General features: G+C 42.4%; 1 protein-coding gene across 12 annotated transcripts in view; it reads right to left on the bottom strand.

The window, feature by feature from the left end:
• The window catches only part of STOX2 (storkhead box 2), a 175489-nt gene that overhangs the window by 24934 nt on the left and 126616 nt on the right, over positions 1-23939 (bottom strand). The window contains exons 1-2 of one of the 12 annotated variants that reach the window (XM_074353555.1): positions 4766-10922; positions 4540-4659 (exon numbers count right to left, since the gene is read on the bottom strand). The exons of 10 other annotated variants lie outside the window; for them this stretch is intronic. In XM_074353555.1, the coding sequence (XP_074209656.1) occupies positions 4540-4564 (25 nt within the window). In that variant the 5' untranslated portion in view covers positions 4565-4659; positions 4766-10922. Of the gene's footprint in view, positions 1-4539; positions 4660-4765; positions 10923-23939 lie in introns of those variants that run through there. One more of the 12 variants, XM_074353556.1, reaches the window with a different exon arrangement.

Genomic DNA, 23939 nt, shown 5'->3' with positions numbered 1-23939 from the left:
AGGAGGGGAGAACATACAGCTCCCATTAACTCACAGGCGGCTTCGTTGTAAGCGGCTTTCCTTTGAAACCAAATTACTACACTTGCCTTTCAAATGTTTGTCTCTGCCCTTTAAAAGGAAAGTGGTGTTGAAAAAGGCAGTTTCGCCAGTTTACTGTATGTTTGGGTTAAATGCCACTGATCTTACAAATTTAAGGCTGAGCCTTCCTTGCATGAATCAATGGCAATAAAGTGGGTATTTGTAAAAAAGAGTTTTAGAACATTTAGAAATTCTCTGACAGCTTTTTGAAGTTCCCCAGTGCTTTATTTCAACATTTGAAGGAGTTCTCTTAAAGTAGGTCTAATTCCTAAGCTATTATTTGAATAAATTGTTTTAATTCAAAAGAAAATGTAAATAAGAGGCTCCCATTAATAATACCACAGTTAATGGTGTCTGTTAGCTGTGACTTACTAAGGAACTTCTAACGAGAGTAGAGTGAAACAAGAGCGATTGTGGCGGCAGATGGCGAGCGCACACACACACATACACACACGTACACAAGTGGGTGAACGCCCACCTGCCACCTGGGTCTGCTCAGCAGTCTGTCTAATGTAGACATGTCCTAGGTGTAATGACAAATCAGTAGGTTCATTGGTTTACAGAAGAAACCCATTATCTCCCCCAGTCTATAAGCGTTCATGAGTCCCATTAGCTGTCACTCTTGTTACTGAGATCTGACAACTGATAAAAAACTGTCATAGTTAAGCAGAGAGGGACAAGCCACACAGGGTGGAGAATCAGACAGAGAAGGCAATCAGTGGGCAGTAAGTCCCTAGCTAGGCAGCTGTCGTCCCCATCCCCGAGGATGACCACTGACATCTCTCTAATCATGAACATCGAACATTTCTGGATCTTTCCACTACTGCAGTAGATTTGCAGCTGAAAAGTCAAGATGGAAATATGAGCCATTAGGCCAATTATCTGTTTCAGTAACTCAAATCTTTGCTCAGAAGGCTCCACATTATAACCCAAATATGTGTATGCGTGTTAGGCACTATGGAATAAAACCTATCCATACCTCAGGGACCCACATGTTTGTGAGTAAGTAGGTACTACTCACATAGACAAGGCAAGGCAAGACCCTGCTACCTGCCAGGATGTTTCCAGCAGCCTCCTTGCTCCCTAGTCCCTCATCCAGGGCTAAGTTAAGGCCATTTACCATCAGCAATAAAATCATGAAATATCAGCCCTGGATGACATCGCTCAGATGTCACACAATTCTGTAAGGCACCTGGCTAACAAGAGTCCTGGGTACTATCGTGTCTTCCTTTTCTTCATTATAAGTGCATCACGCAGACAGAATCTGAAGCCCTATTTTAAGCCATCACATTCTGTATCTATAAGAACCTAACCTAACACTAGAGACATATTAGATGCTCCAAATTCCTTTGACGGCATTTCTCAACTATAGTTTAACAAAGCAGCCTAAAATCTGCAGGGTCACTCTCTTCTACTCTTCATAAATTAGAATCACCATGGCCAAGTCTCAGCCTTGTGTATACTTTGCTTCACCTAATTAGACATCACAACTACACAGTGACTGATTTCTATAAAATACAACTGTAACAGAACGAGAAGGCCTGCTTAAATACAGTTCAAATACACATGCTGACAGCTCCCAAATTACAACAAAACCATACAGAATGGCTGCTACCAACTCCCCAATGACTGATCACCTACCACCCCTTCCAACCATCACTGAAAGAACCACAGACAGGTATGCAGAGTTGAAGGAGCACAAAGGGCCAGACAGGAGGAGGGCACAGCTCAGGGGTGGAGTGCCTGCTTAGCATGCACGAGGTCCTGGGTTCCATCCCCAGCACCGCCATTAAAAAGGGAGGAGCCAGACAGATATATACACAGAGAAAACTCCCAACTCAATGTACCAGAAATAACTTTTCTCTCCAAAGTCTGGCATTACAAGACAGTGGTACAGGCCATGGACTCTGCAACCAAAACTTTTAGCTCAGAGCCTAGTCCAGCTCCTCACGAGCTGTGTGATTTGGAGCAAATTATTCCATTTTTTGACATCTCAGTGTCTTCTTTTGTAAGGTGTCATAGTGATGTTCACCTCATGGAGTTGAGGGGATTAAATGAGATAATGCATGTCATGTGCTTACATGGTCCCCGAGACCTAACAGATATTTAATAAATAGTGGTTAGTATTAAAATTACCATCCCCAAGCCTATCTAAATTTATTCAATTTATTCTTTTACGGTGTTTGAATTTCTACTCATAGGAAAATCATTTAGTCCTAAAAAAAAAAACCTGGGGCATCTGTGGGAAGGCTAGGAGGGCAGTGGTCTTTCTTACACTAGTATGAATTAGTTAAATCAGACTGTGCACCTCTTGATTCTCATCTCTGAGTATGAGCAACCATGCCTGAGGGCAGAGAAGTTAGGATATATTTATAAACATACAGCATGTGGGATATATTATTGGGCGGGAAGAGAATGGGAAACATGCATTACATAGTGACTTTGGAGAGAGAAGATCACTAGAAGATGGGAAATTGTATGGATAGAGAGTTGCAAAGATACAAAGGAAGTTGGCCTATTTTAAGAGTTTGGCTGGGCTCATCTTTTACCAAGGAAAGGGAGAGGAAACTCAGCACTCAAGTACTCATTGCTAAAGATCAGTGATGCTATGAGTTAAATAATTTCTGGTGGAAGCTGGGATGCAAAGAGCCATTATGATTATCTCTTCTGTGGAAAACATCCTGTAGGATTCAAAAAAGTGACTTCCCCACAGAACTTCAGAATTTAGCATCCTCTTAACCTAAGGATGGCTTGTCCAATAATATTATTCTTCCTATTCAAGTAGACCATAATCATATTTAAGGGATTCACCTTCACATCTGTCCTTAACAATTACAACTCTTTACAAGTAGCGTAAGGCACTGTCTGTAACCATACCTCAAGGTAAGAACAATCATTTTGACAGTTACACACTTAACTTCTGAAGTCTACTCCAGCATTAATCCACCTTGAGGAAAATTATTAAAATGAACAAATAGATCATTCTCATCCTCTATGACAAATAAATGCTTTTTTAACTACCTGTCTTCTTAATCAATTATTTACTGAGTGGTTTCCAGCGCAGGGAACAGCTAGGAGGAATTATAAAGAAAGGCAGGAATCTCGATCCTTGCCTTCAGCAAGCTTACAATTTAGGTGGGGAAACACGGCATCGATGTGCAAAAATATAAGCAATTATATTCAGATTACTGTTTCATACATCCTTAGAAGAGCTATAAGAAGAAAATACATGAAAGGTTAGCAAATTAATTCTATAATAGGAATTTATGAATATATAATTCTACCTACTGAGAGAAATTAATTCTTATAATAGGACTAAGAAATGATCTGTTGGAGTAGTCAGAGAAAGTCTTAGAAAGTCAGAGGAAATAGTCAAAGAAAGGAAGGGAGACTTTGAACAGGGTCTTTAAGGATGAGCAGCGTTGATGGATGTGGGGACGTTATGCAATTATATTCTCAAAATGGTATGATGTGATCAAACATCCTTTAAAACTGACTCAACATCCTCAACTCTGCTTTGCAGACGCCCAGGACTATGCACAAGGAAGAAACATCTCTGACATGAAGAAAGGAAACAAGCATTCTTTCCTTCAGCGAAAGGGTGAGCTATGGGGGTGAGCATGAGAGCAAAGAGCAGAGATGTTCGAGGGCCGGTCCAATATGCGGTTTGCATTATTTTTAAATTTTTTAATTATTATTACAAATGACATTTAAAACGCTCAGAATATTTTAAATAAAAAGTGCTAAAACTATCCATTTGATGAGGTGGTAAAACCATGCTTTCAGATTTGCCAAGTTTCACTTTGGAAATGTAGGATGTCATGCACCTTTGAGAACCAAATTTTACCATGGCATTATTTGAAAAAAAAAAAAAAAAAGCTTTTGTGTGAAAAGCCCATAGATGTCGTAAGAAAACAGCTAGGTAATAACCTGAATCCTAAAGCAGACTATGATGAAATATGCTTACTTCCTTAGCAGTTAACAGCAACCTCTATCTGATGTTAGTGCTGGAAACAGTCCCTGAGCATATAAATTAGGCTTTCTTGGGTTTTAGTGCATCGCGTGTAGGTTAACAGGCCAAATAACACAGCAAATTTAGGGACTATATGGAGAAGGAAACATTGCAGACAATATGTACTGAATGCCTCCAGCATGTGAGTGGAAGAGACGTAACTGCTGATGGAAATCTGAAGCAGTTTAATTACTTCCTCTTCGCAAATCCTACAGCTGACTCTGCAGCTCTGACGCGAGGGAGGCTGTGGGATGAATCATGCTGGCAGAGCTGCACCCGGTGGGCACCTCCACGGGGCACTTCTGCTGCCTAAGACTGAGGCTGTGGGGAGCTTATCACGGCAAGACCATGTTTCAGAGGACAGGGTACCCTTACCAAAGGGGTCATAGAGATTTTACCATATTTCTTCGCACACAACAACTCTTGAAAGAAAAGCAGGGGAAACCTACCTGACCCTTTCTGGACTGGCTCCATCCCCCAGGTAGCTTTGACACTAAAGCCTGGTGCATGCTAGGGGGTAGCATTCAGGCACGAGAAGGAGCCAGTAACAGAAACGGACGTCCTAGAATCTGGAATAAGAAGAAAGAGTAAACTTTCGAGTAATAATATCCTAAATGAGCATTTCAGATTGGCTACTGAGGGCACGTGGAACACAATAGGAATCTGGTACTTTACCTTGGTCGATCTATTAAAAAAAAAAAAAAAGATTTCCAAAACTCTCAGCACTTCTTACAATTCAGGGCTTGAGATACTGGTACAAGTTCAATTTCAAAACTGGCAAAAAGCACCTTTAAAAGGCTCTGTGAATGGACTTTGCTGGTAATGACTTTAGGGGAAAAAAAGAATCCCCTTTAGCATTCTTTTCTCCTATTTGCAGGGAACAGCTGGAATCCCGCCCCGTGCCTGGCCCATCTATCACAGCCACTTGTCCTGAGCCGTCTCCCACTGCAGTGCCTTGGGATTCTGCAGTGTCACTCCTCTTCCGCCTTGTTCTCTGCAAAGTGAAGTCATAGGGACGGATCAGCCAACCTGACTTCTCATCACCCTGCCCAGAATCCTTTGTGAGCTGAAATGAGTCATCACTCTAAGAAAAGCTACAGCCTCTGGCTGTCGGTACAGGCTCCTTTGTCTGTGCGGTGTGGAGACTCTGGGCTGCAAATGTACCCCAGGCCCCAGGGGGCTGCAAGGGGGCACATCCTCCTCTCCGAGGGGCCCAGGCCCCCTCCCATGCACTGAGCACCAACTAAGATCTTTGCATCATTAAAACAGGTAAAAGGGCACATACCTCCGGATGCTTGGAGAAAAAACACACACGTTAAAATTGATCAGGCATCATATATACTCACCAGTCTGTAATTATAAACCTGACACATGCGTTCTGGTTTTTTTTCCTTTCTTTTTTTTTTTTTTTTAAGGCTGGGTTTTCATTGCGAAGGATGCGTCTCCCTCCTGTGTGTAACAGGCGGTTCAACTGTACCCTGGATCAAAGTTTAGCTGCAGCGAGCTATTTGTCATAAATTCCAGTTGCCGGGCAAGTCCTTGCAAGCCTGGGTCTCGTCACTGCTGACACGCCGCCGGCAGGCTCGCAGCCCAGCCAGCCCGCGAGCCGGCGCAGCAGCTCCTGCCGCCGCCGAGGAAGGCGGCGTTGGGAATGAGGTCACTATGTCAAGAGCCGGTTCTCAGCGTGCGGTGCTCCTGAGCTCACCACACCAGCGCCGAAACTGCACGGGGGGTGGGGGGTGGGGGCGTGATTGATAGGATTTTTTTTTTTTTACATCGCTGCTTCCTCTGCTTTTTCTCTTTTCTTTCTTAGAATGTCTGTGTCTCAGATCGGTCAGGCAGAAAAAAAAATCCATTCCAGATCTGGGTGAAAACATCCTTCTCACTGCACTATCTGTGCCGCATCACGCTCGCGGTGAGCCCCACGCCGGATCGCTCATGCACACGCACGTGTACGTATTGCATTTACACACACAGACACGTGTACACACAGAGGAACTATGTTGGCGGAATCACAGAGAAGATGAGTCATCCCTCTTTGCAGGACAAGGAGCAACACAGAAACATCTCAAGAGGGAAAAAGGGGTGGGGGTGGGGAGAGGGGAGAGGATGACAGGTAGAGCAGACACTGCGTTAAATGCAGAAAAATGGAGCCTGGGAGGAAAAGAGTAAGAGCAAAGTGAACGCTGGTGTGTTAGGAATGACACTGGCCAAACTCCCCCAGACCGAGTAATACCAAAGCAGGCACTTCTCACAAGTGCCACTGAGGAACCAGATACCGACAAATCATCTGCTACTCAGAAACTAAGTGGATCTGGGTAGCCGAGGATGTCTGCCCAGCATATTCTCCCTCATCCTCAAGAACGCAGTAGCTAGCCGACAATAAACGTGAACCACAGGATGCAGCCAGGGCTGGGGAGTACACAGATGTAACGCATCTCTCAGTCAGACTATTCCGAATCTCTGAGTTAGAAGGGTCCCCAGGCTAAAGCCCCACCAGGATCATACCCTCTCTTAACACCTGTAATTTAGCCCATCTTCAAGGACCGCGTCCCCCAGAGCACGGGTCTAGTCTGAGCCAGGGCACACCCTCTGGGACAGTCCCCATCTCCGAGCGGAGTCCTGCAACCCCACACCGTGATTCCATTCTGCCCTCGGAAAGCTAAAGAGTGTATAACCTTCTTATGTCTGATAATTCATCTGATGTCTACAAATAATAATCCCACGCCTACGTTCTAAACCATCTCGTCTGGCTGCCCACCGTCTGGGACACCGTAAGTAAGTACACATGTTCTATGTTCATTATTGACCGACTGGTACATCTGATTCCAACACTATTAAATACGCTTCTCCAGTTCTTGCTACCCTCTGACACCTTTCAAATCCTCTGCCATTGTAGTTTCCCATCCTTTGCTCCTGCTCGAATGTATCAATTTCCCTCTTAGAATGTTGCACGGAGAACCAGATTTACTCTCGCTGGGTCTCCCCACAGCACCGTCACCTCCCTCACTCTGGACTCTGTGCTCACCTGGCCTCAGGCTGCTGGTCATAGTTATTGTTGGCTACTGCATCACACTGTCCACCCCAGAGTACATTTTCACATCATCTGCTATTAAATCAGGTCTCAATTATACACTTGAAATAGAAGGGAAAACCACATCAATCATGCCATATACGTCTTATCAGAACTGGTCTGTTCGTGACTTTCCCTTCCAATGTTATGGTCTCCTCTCGGATACACCACCTGGGCTCCCATCCATGACGATGACTCAGCCTGCAGCCCAGCACCAGGGCCTCCTCCCAAGGCACAGCACCTTTACCCAACCCTCTAGGAGCTTGGTTACATTGGTAGTTATTCTAATTTCCCCCAAATCCACCTAATTCAGCGCCTTCCTGTTAGGTAGGGTCTGCACCATAAGAAGGCAATGATGTAATTATATAAAAGTTAGGGTCTAAATAGAATTATCTTTACCCCGGCATTTTAAGGGCCTTTGGGGAAGAAGGTTGAGGTCCCTGGACCACCTCTTGACAGCTAAAAACTCAAGTTTTCTCTATGATATAGAAAAGGTTAAGTAAGTGGAAAAAGAAACAACAACAACAATCAAAAGAAAACAAATGGAAAGTTACAACGAAAAATGCATTCAAATTTTCTAATACCTGAGCATGTATGTTTCCATCTATACACAGGTCCACTGAGCCCACGCATAGAAGCTCATCTGAGCCTTATAAGGACCCAATAAGTAAGTACTATTATTGTCACCATTTTAAAAAGAGATTGGGGGGAGGGGACAGCTCAGTGGTAGAATGTGTGCTCAGCATGCATGAGGTCCTGGGTCCAATCCCCAGTACCTCCATTAAATAAATAAATAAACCGAATTCCCCCCACCCTCCAAAAGCCCCACACAAACAAAAAGAGATTAACTGTCTTCCTCGAGCCTCCCCAGCTGTAAGTGGCAGAGGCAAGATTTGAACCTGGGACAGGATGCCCCAGAGTCTGTGCTTCTAACCACCACCCACACTGCCTCTTATAATGAATAACCACTGGAAACAACATTTTTTTTTTAACAAACCCTATCCTCAGTTTTCACCTTTGAATTGAAGCCAGTGAAGCTTTGTTGGCACATGAGGCCAGTGAGGTGAGGCTCACAGGCTGGGTCCCTTTAGTAGCAAACTGCCTGTGTGCCCTGTTCTCCAGCCCCTGATGGACTGGCCTCCAGCCGCAGCCGCAGACGATCAGCAAACGGCCATGCAAAGGAGAGGAACTGACCAGCCAAACCACCGCCACAAGCTCAGTCTGCGGTCCTACTAATGAGAAGGTGCGTTTTATGAGGGACACTCGTTAGCCTCAACTCAGAAGTAAAAGGCGAGAAATAAAGGCACTCCGATGTCTCAGATACCAGTGCCTGGTGGAGAGAGAAGTGCAAAGTTCAACAAGACATCGTCAGCAGCCCTCCTCCTCCGCCTGGCGCCTCCTGCTCCTTTGAATAACAGCTTCGGTGCTACTGTCAAGATTTACACACATCACACAGAACATCGCAGAGGTGACTTCGTCGGTGGATGCGGTGTGGGCAGAGGTTGCGCTTGGCACGTGACTGTTCCTTGGCAGAAGATTAAGTAGCAGCTCCACTGAGTGACACAGTCATGCAGGATCTTTAAAACGCTTTGATGACTAAGGGTATAACATGGTCTGAGGGCAACTGTACTTGATAAAGCAGAGCTTTATCCTTAAATCCATATCCTTAAATCAATTAAAGATATTCATTGGGCGCCTGATTGCAAATGTGTAAGATGTGTACACAATTCAGGGTATGTACACAAACTTTTTCATGAACAAATGACATGGTCTCCACTCTCAAGAAGCTTCTACTGCACTTGAGGAGACAAGATATTCACAACGAGAAAGTGCCAAGAATACAAGACAGTTGTCTATCAAGAGGGAGGAACAGGTTACAGGCGCCTCTAATAATTCAGGAAAAAGAATCTGGGCTGAAGCCATCAGGAGTGGCTTAAAGGGAAGGGCAAGCCTGTCCTAGAAACTGGACAGAAGAGAAAGGATGTACTGTCAGTTAGAACATGAGCTCCATGAAGAGAGGGATTTTTGCATGCTTTGTTGTTTACAGATGCATTCTTTTAAAAAAATTTTTAATTTTAATTAAATTTTTAATTTTAATTTTTAATTTTAATTAAAAATTTTTATACAGATGTATTCTTGAAGAGTGCCCAGTCAATAACAGGCACTATATAAATTTGTGCCAAATGAATGAATGAATGACCTGGAGAAAGAAGTATGAACCAAGGTATGGAAATGGGAGGGAGGTGGGGGGACATGAGGCAGGTCTGCTTGGGGCGGGGGGTTCACATGGGGAAGAGAGGGAGAGGAACAAAGAAAGGTAACCCAAATGGGATTAAGAAGAGTCTTTGGAGGGGGAGGGTATAGCTCAGAGTGCCTAGCAGCCTAGCATGCATGAAGTCCTAGGTTCAATCCCCAGTACCGCCACTAAAAAAATAAATAAACCTAATTACCTTCGCCCCAAGTAAAAGCAAACAAAAAAAGAGTCTTTTAATGAATAAGAAAATGACCCACCTTACATTTGCAATGAATTTCATTTGACATTTATTAGATACATTAGCAATTCTCTCCGCTAAGAAGCATTACCTCTCCACGGACCCCACATTCTCTAAAAACAAGTCTTTCAAAGTTTATGGCGGCTCATTAGAGGGAAGGTATACTGATGATATGTTCAGATTCAGCATCCCCTTGGGGACTTCACCCCTGTCACCATGCAGACAGAAGTCTGATGCCATGACTCTCTCCTCTTTGCAAAATGGTACCAATAGGGGAGGAAAAAACAATCCTAGTCTGTACCAATATTATTTAAAACCTACCCTAATTCATTGTAGTTCAACTCAACAAACATTTATTAAATACAACATGTAACATCTGAGACTCCGCGTGTCGCTGAGGACAGTAGAAACATGAAGAAGTTACAGCTCCTATCCTCACATTTTAACATTAACATCTGATCATTCAAGGCAACCAGGGAAAGAGAGCCATGCAAACAAAGATGGTTATTCCTGATACAAGAGAGAGGTGGCAAGGAAGCATGGCGGGAATTCGGCAGCGTTCCAGGAATGAGGCAGGAGTTAAGGGACCCCAAAGATGGGCGAGGAGAGGGAGAGGAAGGGAAAAGCTGGGGATGCCTTCCCAGGCAGCGAGGCCGTGTGCACAGTGACCACGTGGGGCAGAGAGTACAGGACGTCCTGGAGCAGAGCGGGTGGTCTGTCCCGCACAGCAGACGTGGGAGGACACACGAAGGGGATGAGGAGAGAAGAAGCCGAGGAGTAAGAGGTCAGGCTGAGGTAAGATTTTGAAGAGCATGAAATCCCAGAAGAAAGGCATTAAAGGCTCTTACAGGGGGTGATGCTACTGATGCTGAAAGTTCAGGGGACTCTGGCAACAGGGTACGGGGGGCACCCACAGAGAGAGAATTCATTACCGAGACAAGGGAAGAGCGTATGTGAGCGACCAAATAAGATACAAAGAATGGGAACAGAGAGGGATGCAGAGATAGGTACTTCCCTGTTTCACAAAGGGACTGTCCAAAATTTAAGCATAAATATGAGAATACTACAGAAGCACATTTCTAGAAGCATCACATACACCTAACACTACTTGCCTGAACCTACCCAACTGTCTGTGCTATAGTGATAGTCTGACGTCCGAAGCAGCACCCGGGATAGAACATTGGCTCAAACCCTCTCAACAAAAATCCCTGGGCACCAAGAACAGATCAGACTTTCCTGGTTGCACGGAAGCTGAGGAAAAGGTGCAAGTTAAAACTTCAACAAAAGTGGTTTCAAAAACAGAAAGTCCCAAAGTTTTCAAGGCCTTTTTAGCCCAGGGTTTACAGAGTTACGTGCATTTTTATTCTGGCGGAAGAAACGATTTCAATTGAAGTTGGATTCGATGCAACACAGTATAGGCAAGGAAACTGAATATTTAAAGGACAAATACACCTGGTAGCCCAGCAAGCGTTAGAGAGCGTCAGCATGAGCACACAGTGAAGAACAAGGCTGTGCTGTGGCACTTAACACAGTTCTCAGACGTCTTCGGATCGGTTAGTGCTCACAGGATAAGGGACACACAGTAATGGCACTTTTGAGCTGGAGGAGACATTGAAAGTCACTGAGCATGTTACCATTTGACTGAAGACAAACCTAGGGTCCACGTGGGGAAGACGGTTACAGAGAGCTCGTAACAAAGCCAGAATCAGCGTCCGGACCTCCCGTTTCTCGCCGCAGACATCTCCCCCTTACTCCACAACGCCTCGCACAACTTATCCAAAGAAAATTAAACCCCAGGCTTCTCCAGATGCACTCTGGATCCAATACTATCAACGAAGGAGGCAGGTGTGCAATTTTCCATACCACACCATGGGGTAGATTATCTTTCTGCCCTCGGTTCTTCTAATCCACATTCAAAGACACCAAGGAAGGAAAAGATGAAAGTTGAGTGAGAAAAACTGAGAGCCCGTGAGCTTTCAGTTAAAAAAAGATAAGAGTTTAAATGGGATGTTTTGATATTAAGCAGTAAGAAAACCCTGGAAAAGCACGGGAAAGTGAGACATTAGCCTTCTCCATTGCAATTTTATGATAATAGCATTTGGATTTGTGGACTACTCATGTCCGACTCACTGGGTGAAAACACACCTGAATATCTCTCAGACACTTTTACTTAGTATTTTCAATTGCACAGAATAGTGGTGAGATGCCCAGAGGAGTCTGCAATATGCAGGAAAAAAAAAAAGATCCTGTTTGAAGTCTGCCTAAATTCATACAAGCCACGTATGACACTCTCGATCACTTTCGTCTTAATAGTAGAATTTTTAAAAACTGGTTTCCACTGAGCACCATTCAACATTACTTTCCAAAATTTACAAGTGAACCAACCCTCTACAAGAGCATCCACGTTGACCTTAAGGTTGTATAAACCTGCCGTGCAGGGCCCCAGTCCCCGGAGGCAAATATGCCCCCAGTTTGAGAAGCAACAACTCCATCTGAAAATCCACCTGTAAGTGGTATTTCCCAATTAGCTTTCAAAGTTATCGTGAGTATTTCTGTTGCTTTAAAGATACGCCAGCATTGAGTCCTCGAGCTCTTCTAGCTGGAATTAGTTAGAAGGTCAAAGAGCTGAGAAACTGAACTGCCTAATCACTGGCTTATTTAATTATGGCCAAGTCATCCTCTCTGTGGGTTGCATTCCTCCTCTGTAAGATGAAATCAAGGGGGAAAAATATGGAAGTTGCAGAGGCCGCCACATTTTTTCAAAGGAGCGGTATCTCCAGAACTAACCCCTGACCTCAAGGTGCTTCCAATTAACCAAGGAATGAAAAGTAAACACACATGAAAAGAAGGTACCATAATACTTCCCCAAGAAAACTATGAATAAGAGGGGGAAATGACTGAAACTCAGTCCAGATGGACTGGAAAGCAAAGAAATCCCAGCCAAACATTTCCATCACAAGGCTCAACTCGGAACGCCTGGGTCGTACTGGTACCCCCTACAGGCCCCAGCGTGTGAGCCACCAGCCCAACACATGCTTCCAGGAAGTGCGGGGACGGGGACTATCCTGCTGACCTGATGTCGCAGTATACCCTGGACCGACTGCCGACGGCGACTCTAGTCCTGGAATGAGAACACTGTAGCTTCAGTGCCCAAAGCAGTGGTTGAAAACAGTGGTTTCAGCACCTACAACAGTCAAACATCTGTCAACTGAAAACCAAACCAAACCTTATTCGGGTTCATTATCACAAACTCCTATGCCAAACCCACTAACTTCTTTTGCTGACATTATACGTCCATCCTCAGGGTCATCTCCACACATCATCTCCTGGAAGTTAGGAGGAAACAGTGTTTTATTAATCAAATTTATTAATAAAGCGTTTATAAAACAAGGGAAAAATCATAAAATCCTGATGTCAAAAAATACAAGCCAGTCATATTTCTCTTCTATCTCTCTATAACGAATGGATGAAAATAAGAGAATTTCTTTGTTGTCTGGTATTACAATGAGATTACACAATATATTTGCTTGGTGTAATAACAGTAGCCACTAGCTGCACTTGGCTATTTAAGATAATTTAATTTAAATGAAATTAAAATTTTAGTCCCTCTATTTTAAGTGTGCAGTACCTAAAGGTATGTTGTAGTCACCATATTGGACACAGCACATTTAGAACATTTCCATCACCTCAGATATTTCTGTTGGACAGTGCTGATCTAGTTAATAGATAAGCAATCACAAGAATATCAAGTACTGTTCACTTTGACCATGAAAACTTATAATTTTTAAACAGAATTTTAAAAATAACATACAAAATCAAAGACTTTCTTGATGTACACATTCTATGAGTTTTAGCATGTATTGTGTAACCACCATCACTGTCAGGACAGAGTCAGATATAGAACAGTTCCATCACCCCAAAAAACTCCTTCACTCTGCTCCTTACACACCCCTGACCCCTGGAAACAACCAGTATGTTCCTTGTCCCTATCATTTTGTCTTTTCCAGAACGTCATGTAAGTGGAATCACACTATGTAACCTTTGGGGACTGGCTTCTTTCAGTGGGCACAATGTTACTGAAATTCATCCACGTTGTCTACTGGGTCATATGGTAAGGGTGTATTTATCTTTATAAGAAACCACCTGTTTATCAGATTGGCTATACAGTTTTGCAATCCAACCAACAATGTAGTTATAGGAGTTTTTTTTGTGGACTTCTTGGGATTTTTCTACATGTCATGTTGTCTGCAAACTGGAACAGTTTCATCACAACTTGCAAATGTTTCGTTTTTGTTTCTTTTTTTAAGAAATTTTTTTAAGGAATTCCAATATGATGTTGAATAGGAATAGTGGAAGTGGACATCCTTGCCATGTTCCCAGACTTAAGGCAAGAGTATTCAGTCTTTCTTTGTTAAGTATGATGTTAGTGCAGAGTTTTGTTCTTTATCAGGTTCAGAAGTGGCCTGCTATTCCTCAATGAAGAGTTCTTTATCAGGAATGTGTACTGAATTTCATCAATTGCTTTTTCTGGTCAATTGATACTATTGTGTGATGTTTCTTCTGCAGTCTGTTAATATGGTCGATAACACTGATTGATTTTCAAATACCTTGCATTCCAGGGCTATTCCCCACCTGGTTTATTATTTTTACATATTGCTGGATTCAATTTGCTAATATTTTGTAGAGGATTTTTCCATCTATGTTTGTGAGGGACACTGGCCTGTAGTTTCCCTTTATTATGCTACCTTTGTCTGGTTTGAGCATAAAGTTAATACTGGTTTCATAAAATGAGTTGAGAAGTTGCCTCCTCCTCTAATTTTCAGGAAGAAACCATGTAGGATTGGTGTTATTTCCCCATAAACATTTGGTAGAATGCCTCAGAATTCTATCTGGTCCTGGAATCTTTGGTTTTGGTTTTTTGGGGGTAAAATTTTCAACTATAAATTAAATGTATTTAAAGGATATAAGACTATTTAGGTAATTTGTTTCTTCCTGGGTGAGTTTTGATACGATGTTCTTTCTTGGATTTGGTCCATTCATCTGAATTGCGGGATTTCCGTGCATGGAGTTGTTTGCAGTAATTGCTTATCATCTTTTTAATGTCTGTGGGGTCTGCGGGGGTACAGCCTCTTTCACTCCTAATATGGGTAACTTGTGGCTTCTCATTTGCTTGTCAATCTGGCGAGAGATTTATCAATTTTATGGCTATTTTTAAAGAAACAGCTTTTGAGTTCATTGATTTTCTTCATTAATTTTGTTTTCAAATTCATTGGTATCTGCTCTTTATTAAGTCTTTCCTTCTGCTGGCTTTAGATTTATTTTGCGCTTCTTTTTCTAGTTCCTTCAGGTGAAAGCTCATTTTCATTACAGATCTTTCTTCCTTTTTGAGCATGAGCACTTAGCCTCTGCGTTCCCTGCTGAGCCCGACTTCGTCTGCTACACATGAATTGTCATACGCTGTATTTTCATTTTTGTTCACCTCAAAACACTTTCTGCTTTCCCTGAGACTTCCTCTTTGGTCTATAGATTACTTAGAAGCACATCATTTAACTTCCTAGTATTTCGAGATTTATCAGTTATCTTTCTCTTATTGATATTTCATTAAATCCCATTATGATAAAATAATACACTTTGAATTATTTCAATTCTTTTAACTGCTTTTAGCTGTCTTATATCTCAGGATATCAGCTACCTTGTGAATGTTCTCCGAGGATTTGAGAGGAATGCATATTCTGCTATTCTGAGGAGGAATGTTTTATATAAGTGTCAGTAAGATCCAGTTGCTTGATGGTATTGTTCAGTTTTTCTACATCCTTCCTGCTTTTCTATCTGCTTGTTCTATCAATTTCTGACAGAGCTATGTTGAATTTGCAACTATCATCACCCATTTCTTCTTTCAGCTCTATTTTGTCTCAGGTATTCTGAAGCTCTGTTGTTAGGTACGTACACTTTTGAAATACTCTTTTGAAAAAGAAATTTTGATCAGAACACAACATGAGATCATCCTCTTAACAGATTTCTCAGTGCACAATACAGTACTGTTAACTATAGGCTCAAGGTTGCACATCAGATCTCTAGGATTCACTCATCTTGCATTACTGAAATTTCATACACATTGACTAGCAAACCCCCATTTCTCCAGCCCCTGGCAGCCACCCTTCTATTCTCTGCCTCCGTGAGTTTGACTATCTTTGCCATTTCATATAAGTGGAAACCTGTCCTATTCATCCTTCTATGGCTAGCTTATTTCACTTAGCATAACATCCTCAAGGTTCATCCATGTTGTTGCGTACTGCACAATTTCTTTCTCATTTAAGGCTTAATAATATTCCACTGTGTGTACACACCACATTTTCTTTATCCATCTGTCGATGCACAATGAGGTTGTTTCATACATCTAGCCCATTGTGAACAGCGCTGCAAGGAACCAGGGAGTGCCAATATCTTTGCAAGATCTTGCTTTCAATTATTGTGGATAAAAACCCAGAAGTGGAATTTCTGGATCATATGGTAGTTCTATTTTTAATTTTTTGAGGAACCTTCAGACTACATCCCACAGCAGCTGCATCATTTTACATTCCCACCGACAGTCCACAGGAGTTCCAGCTTCTCCACGTCCTCAGCAACGCCTGTTATCTTTTGTTTTCCTGATAACAGCTAGCCTAACAGGTATGTGGTAGTATTTGATTGTGGTTTTGATTTGCATTTTCTGATGATTAGTGATGTTGAGCATCTTTTCATATACATATTGGCTATTTGCATATCTTCTTTGGAGAACTGTCTATTCAAGTCTTCAGTTGTTCAGTTAATCAGTGACTAGTTTGTTTCTTTGTTTGCTTCTGCGATATGAGTTCCTTATATACTTTGCAAATTAACTCCTTATCGGACACGTGGTCTATAAACATTGTCTCCGATGCTGTGGGTTGCCTGCTTTTTCACTCGGCTGACTGTTTGCTGTGCAGAAGCTTTTTAGTTGGATACAGTCCTACTTGTCTAATTTTGCTTCTGTTGTCTGTGCTAGGGTGTTGTTTCCAACGATAATCACTGAAATCATTCAGTGACAATCACTGTCAAAACCAATGTCATAAAGCTTTGCCCCATCTTCTAAGAGTTCTGCAGTTTCAGGTCTTAACATTTAAGTTTTGATTCAATTTTGATTTGACTCTTGTGTATGGTGTACACACACTTTTTTATGACACATTGGTGAACTTACCCATTTATTTTTATGTAATATTTCTCTTTCTCCCCAGTAATTTTCCTTGCTCTAAAGTCTACTTTTTCTGACATTATATGTCCATTCCAGCTTTCTCTTTTTTTTTTCCAGCCCTGACTAATCCCTCCTATGTAATATGAACTTTTATTTATTTATTTATTTATTTATTTATTTATTTATTTATTTATTTATTTATTTATTTTACTTATTTATATTTTTAATTAATATTTGCACGGTGTATCTTTTTACTTTCTACTTATTTCATATCATTATATTAAAAAATATGTAGATATATCCTTTGATTTTTTTTAAAAAAAATCCATTCTAACAATCTCTGTTATTTGGTGGGTTTAGACTATTTAGATGTAGTTATTTATATGTTGGAATTTAGATCTACCATTTTATCATCTGTTTTATGCTTCTACCTCCCTTTTGTTCCTCTGTTTTCCTTTCCAACTTTCATTTGGACTATTTGAATATTTTTATTAATATTTATTTACATAAATTGTATAAATATCCTATTTTAATGCATCTATTGAGTTGTTCCTATACTTCTTTGCACAGTGTTTGTAGTTATTGTTCTCAGCATTTCAGTACACATACTTAACTTCACAGTCGACTTTGACTTAATATTTTACCACTTCAAGGGATCGACCAAACCACCATATTGGCTTCTTTACCCCCCTCACCTTATGCTGTAGTTGCCATATGTACTGCACATCCATAAACCCTGAAAACTCCATCAATGCTATGTTTGTTTTCCATCAGTGTACATATTTTAAAGAACTTAAGAGAAGAATGGTTAATTACATCTACCCAGATCGTTACCATTACTGCTTTTCTTTCATTCCTGATGCTCCAAGTTTTCCTCTGGTCTTATTTTTCGTCCATCAGCATTTCTTTCAGAACAAGTCTTCTGGAAGTGAACATTTTTGTTTTCTTTTATCTGAAAATGTCATTATTTCACCTTCATATCAGAAGGATATGTTCACTAGATACTTTAAAAATGCTGATCCACTTCGTTCTGGCCTTTGTGGCTTCCAAAGAAAAATCTGTAGGTTTTTTCTTTTTGTTCCATGTTGTTTTCCTCTAGATGCTTTCAACATTTTTCTCTTTTTAGTTTTCACAGTAGTTTACAATGTGTCTAAGCATGGATTTCTTTCTGTTTATCCTGTTTAGGATTTGTTAGGCTTCTTGAATCTGAAAGTTCATGTCTTTTACCAAATTTAGGAAGTTTTTGGTCATTATTTGAGCAGTTTTTCAAATTACACCAGAACTTTGATAACAGAAATGTTAAACATTTGGGGTATTGTCCCACACACGGAGGCTCTGTTTTGTTTTGCTTTGTTTTGTTTTTATTGTCTGTTGTTGAGACTGGATAATTTGTTGATCTATCTTCAAGTCCACTGACTCTTCTCGTATGCCCATTCTGTGACTGAGCCCATCCAGACATTTTTGATTTTGGTTACTATTTATTTCAGCTCTAAAATCCCAACTTGGTTCTACATTACACCCTCTATTCCTTTCCACTCTACCTTTCCATTCTTTTCCAGAGTATTTAGCCACAGTTCTTAGACCACAATATAATCGCTGATTTAAAGCCTGTCTGATAATTCCAACATATGACATGACACCTCGGCATTGGCAACTGTGGACTGTCTTTCCCCACACAGAGATTAAACCGATTCTTTGTATGTCGAGGAACTTTGAACAATGTTAATTATTATGTTATGAGACTCTTTGAGTCTTTAAATCCTAAGGAAGATATTGATTATTTTTTCCCTTTTAAGAAGGTGATCAGTTGGTTAAGTTCAGGCAGCTATTTCCACATCACCCTCTGTCCAGTGTGATGTGCATGGCAGTGTGCTCAAAGCCTCTGCAATGCTATCTGGAGCTGTCCCATGTGTACACCATTCAACATGGTGGTCAATCTGAGACCTCTGTGGTGGCCCAGTTCAGATTTCAGTTCTCAAAGCATCTGGAATGCCACTTAGGGTCAGAGCCACACATGCACAGCTCAGAAGTGAGCCCAGGAGTCCACACGACGTTTTCTGGGGTAGCTCTCCCGAGCTCCGTCCCCTCTGTCATCTCCCCAGCATTCTTCAGTTCCCTGGGGCCCCCTTTCATGGTCCTACTGCTAGAAGCTGGGGCTTTAGTTTTCTTGCTCAGCTGTGTACTTTCAGCAACTGTGTCTCCACCTGGTGCCAAGCAGTGGGAGGAAGAGAGCGGAATTTATGCCTTGCTCCTGGAACTCTAGGTCCTCTCATCAGAGACAGGGAGTCCCCTACTGCCACAGCTCTAGGTGGCCGCCCAGCACCCACCGGGGCTGTGCAGCTGCAAGACTGACCACAGCTTGGAAGGAGAGAAGAGAAAAAGAGGAAACACTCACTGTGAACACCGGGAGTCCCCTTTCCTGGCCCTCAGGCCAGAAAGTGAGGACTTTGATCTTAAAGATCTCTCTGTCCACATCAGTGTGACCTACCGGGCTTTGGGCCACCTTGGAGTCTAGGCCAGGTGATACTGGAGAGGAGGAAACAGGAAACTCACAACCAGCTTGGCGGTTCTTCAATTTCTCATCTCCTTCCCCAAACTGCCTGCTACCATTTGCTTTCCAGAGCCCTGAGCTGCTCCAAGCCTTCTGCCCAGGGCTCTGGCTACACTCAGTGGGAGAGTCAGAGTGCAGAGGGCTTATTCTGTCCTGCTCTGAAGTGGAATCTTCTTCATATTATAATTAATTTTATTGATTAAATAACCATAATAATAAATGATAAATAAACACTGTTTATAATAGAAGCAAGTATGTTAAGTTTGGTCTTTGTTTTCCCACTGACTTTTCTTTTAGGATGTATGTAACTGAGTCTTTTATAAATTTCAGCCTCAAAAAGGTATCATTTCAGTTCATCCATTTCCCAGCCTACCCCACAACTCCCCTTCACCCACCTCTGTGATAATGGCAGACAGACACGTTAACTAGAATTCACTTCCTTTTTTGTGGTCCTGGCCTCTTTGGCACAATATTTGCTTTAGACTCACTAATGAGAAGCTAAAGTGATTGACATGGGTACAGTTCTCTCGTTCGCCAAGTCCCCGCTCTGGCACGAGGACTTAATGAGCTTTGTCATCAGTGTCAGAGGGACCAGGAGAAATGAGGCACCCCCGCTAATCACAAACCAGATCGTTAGCATCAATGTAATTACCGCGTTCATGGCTTCCCTTTTGGACCCTGCCTCTTTCATCAACACCACACACAGAGAAGCCATGGGGGCTTCAGAGACTCCCCCCTTCGCCTTGGCTGAGGCCACTGCAACTGAGAAGAGAAACGGGTGTGGTCTGAGATGTTGACTCAAGGGTGTTCAGTCCTCCTACTCTCACTCAAACTGTTCGCATTTGTGGTCCCCAGAGGCATGTCACTCAAATTTGTTCACATCTGAGCATAATTAGCTTCTGTACTCTGTCAACTCAAAAAGTCCACCGAAACCAAAGCTCCCAAACACTACATCCCAGCGATGACAAGCCCAGCTGCAAATTACCTGACCCCCCCAAATTCCAATGGCCTTCTCCCTGGGGGATCCCACCTGACAGGTGACATTCAAAAGAACTCTGTGAAGACAATGTTCACATCACATACATCAGGTCACACCTGTTGTGTGGAATGATGTAGGTAGCCAGCACAGGTTCACCCTAAGAGGATGGGAGGCCTGTGGGACACGAACTGTCAGTGGACCCGCGTGACGAGTGGGGAAGGTGTATTTATACTGCACTCTATCCCTGAGCAGGAGCTGCAAGTCCCATCTGCAGTGTGAGCAGATCTGTTAGAAAAGGCCCGTGGGTAACGGGTCAACTTTCCTACTCCGCCCGAATGAGGATTTTGATTCTGGCTACTGGCAGCAGCCCTGGGGTGGGGGAGCGAGTGAGGCGGGGAGGAAGGCCCCTCGGCTCAGACTGCTTCACGTGGAGGCCCCTCTGCTGCTAGTGGGGAGTCGCCCCAACATTTTCCTTGAGTATATGTGGTGACCGCCCTTCCTTCCGCATGACTCCCCCAGGACACTTGAAGGGTAGACTCAGGCGAGGAGGGGGACAAATGATGGGGCCTGGGTTGGGGCGTGGGGCCCCCGGAGGAGCTTCCCACCTCGGAGAAATCACAGCGCTCACTGCCCACCCTGGGAAATCATTTAAACTCAATTATCGGTGTGGACATCTCTGAGAGGTATTCGGAGAGCAAAGGTGACTGGAGAGGTCTGAAATGTGACATTCAACACCCAGGTTTATTGAAACGATGAGAAATTATAAAGCGGGCAAAATCTGATTTCTAACTCAGACTTCAGGACAGAAAATTCAGCTGAAACTATACAAATACCTAACCCCCGCCGCCACACACAGACACAGTTGTAGAGAGAGAACAGGAGAGCTGGCAAGGGTGTATAACGTTACCTTCCTACACCTGGGCAAAGAGCAGCGTGCACAGTCCCCACAGAGGGAAATAAGTGACTGATCTCCTCTTTCATACGCTGGTTTGTTTAAATCTGTGGTCCTAGATTGACAGTCTCCACAACACCAGGTACGTACATTTAACATCTAAAAACTGCAAAGCATGCAGATGATAACCCCAGAGTCGATACACCAGGACTAAGTGCAAACTAAATTTTTAAAAGTTAAAATAAAATGTTTCTGAATATTCAGCTGTTGATATAAAATCATTCTAAATTTACAAAATTTATCAACCAAAAGTTATCTGCATGCTCCTTTATAATAAAAGAATCCTGGTACATTTTTTTCCTTCCACATTTTAACTTTTATCCTTTGCCTTGCTGACAAAATCACTGCCATACCACATTTTAAAGTTGTTACCGTCTTTTTGGTTTTTTGCTAGTGTCTTTTTCAAGTAACACAAACACTGATGAAGGTGACTGTTCTCTTAATAATCTGTTCAGATTAGTAAATTTTTCTCGATTTAAAAAAAAAATCAGCATGTCTACTGCATTCATATTTTGAAATAAGAGTCAATTCTCATAGGAATAGCAAAACTGTCCTCTTTGAAGTTCTACACCCCAGAAAATGCTGGTGATAAGACCAAACAACTGATGGACAAAGACCTTATTTCCACTGTGACACCATCTACTATTACTTTATGTTAGATTCTAACATATTCTTGCCTGTAAAGTCACATGTACTGAATTGTTGTTAAGTATTTAAAATTTCACCTTCTCGAGTTATACTATTTACTTTGTATCTCTTCTACCCTTACCCCCTCCCCAACCCAACCTAGTCTCAAGAAAGAAAGAAAGAAAAAAAAAATTCCCTGGCAACAAAGCTCCTTTTGATAAATTGGCTCAGGGACACAACGTGGTCCGGGAAAAGAGTCAGCCGTTTCAGCACTGGGCTCGTAGCAGAGGGAGTGGCAGGATTTCTGTCTCCCGAGTTGTCCTGGATCGGCCACCTGAGAGCTGGGTGGTCCAGACAGCTGGACGGACCGGCACTTTCCAAATACTGGCCCTACATCTGTCTGCGCTCGTGTGGACAACTAGTTCAGCAGTTCACAACGGAAAGAAGGAAAACAATAGGACACTAAGGAAAACTGTCCGCAGAGAGAACGTGACTTGATTTACAAGCTGCCTTCTACTAGGCTCTTCCCTCTTGTTTGTGTGTCTTCACGCCTGTGTACATGTGAGATGTCCTTGCTTTTAATGTTAAACGTCCTCTCGTTTATGATGACAATAGATGGTGTTGCTTTTTTCTTTTTTAAAGTACTCTCTTACAAGAACTAAAAGTTGGTGATCTTAAGTTGGTGCACATAGATTTTTATTGAAATGCTTTTGGTCTGGGAAGTGCAAACTCTGAGAACCCTCACATCAGACTTCAGGTGGGTGGAAGGAAGCATACAAGTATTGACAATCCTAACACACACCCTGCAGCCATCCCCCACTCCATCCGTGATGTCCAGGAGTCTGAAAGCAAAGTGCTACTGACCCTGAGATCTTCTTGACTCATGAAAGGCACTGTTTTCAGCTACTTACTCAGTGTGTACTAGTCCGTTTTTAACTGGATCGCCTCATTGTGTTCCCTTCAGCTTTGTCTTCTTCATTTTGTCTTTTTCTGCTTTAAAAAAAAAATGGACTTTCATCTTTCCAAGATCAGCATGACTAAGCCACTGATTTATAAGTTTTAATGTTCCCTACTTTTTTAGCACTCTATATTTCATAATCCAGAGTTGATGATCCTTTTAATCCAACACTGGGTTCTTACTAATTTGCTTCCTAGTACCCCATTTTCACGCTCTTATAAGCCAGCTGTGATTTCGGAGAACTAAAACAAAACGAGCAAGACAGCTGTTGTACAGGGCAATCAACAAGTCAAGCTACGAACAACCCCCGCGGGTGGCCAGGGTACGTTCATCGCTCTCCCTGCATCCTTGAGGACAGATACCATCCCATCCCGGTTTCTTCCTCTTAACAGCATTTACTTTTCTGATAATGGCACCCACCCCCATCATCTTAAACCAGTTTCCTCTCACTCCTAATGCCCACCTACTACCTCAGAATATTCCCCCCTTCCCTCCCCTTCTTAGTAACAATACCTACACTTTACTCAGTGCCTAAATGAACCACGCATTATCAAGAGGGCTTTACATATGCCATTTCATTTATCTGTCACAAGAACTTCACAAAATAAATATTATTACCTCCGTGTTATGCATGAAGCCCAGGAGAGTTAAGTTACTTGCCTAGGGTCCCAGTCATTACACAGCTTTAATGACAGATAAACATAACAACTCTGACATTGAAATAGGTGTATTGAGGGAAGGGGAAAAGGTTTTAAGCAAAACTTGGTAACGTAGGGAACAATTTCCTTCTTTTAACAGCTCTCCAAAGCGCTCAGAAGATTAAGTCACAGTTTCCACATGTGTCCTAGGTCATTCCCTCTAATTACAAACTTGCTGAAGCCCTCACCCTGAAGATGGCCAACAACCATTTTTTAATTCTATGTTTCGGTTTTAGTGTTCAGGATCTTCTGTTTCCTCCGGCCATCTGTAGTACTTTTACTCCATGGACTGAGCTGTGTGGTTTGGCCTGA

Source organism: Camelus bactrianus, chromosome 26, assembly GCF_048773025.1.
Source record: "Camelus bactrianus isolate YW-2024 breed Bactrian camel chromosome 26, ASM4877302v1, whole genome shotgun sequence".
Lineage (NCBI taxonomy): Eukaryota > Metazoa > Chordata > Mammalia > Artiodactyla > Camelidae > Camelus > Camelus bactrianus.
Note: the sequence above shows the minus strand (reverse complement) of the source record. Positions and strands in the feature narration are given on the sequence as shown.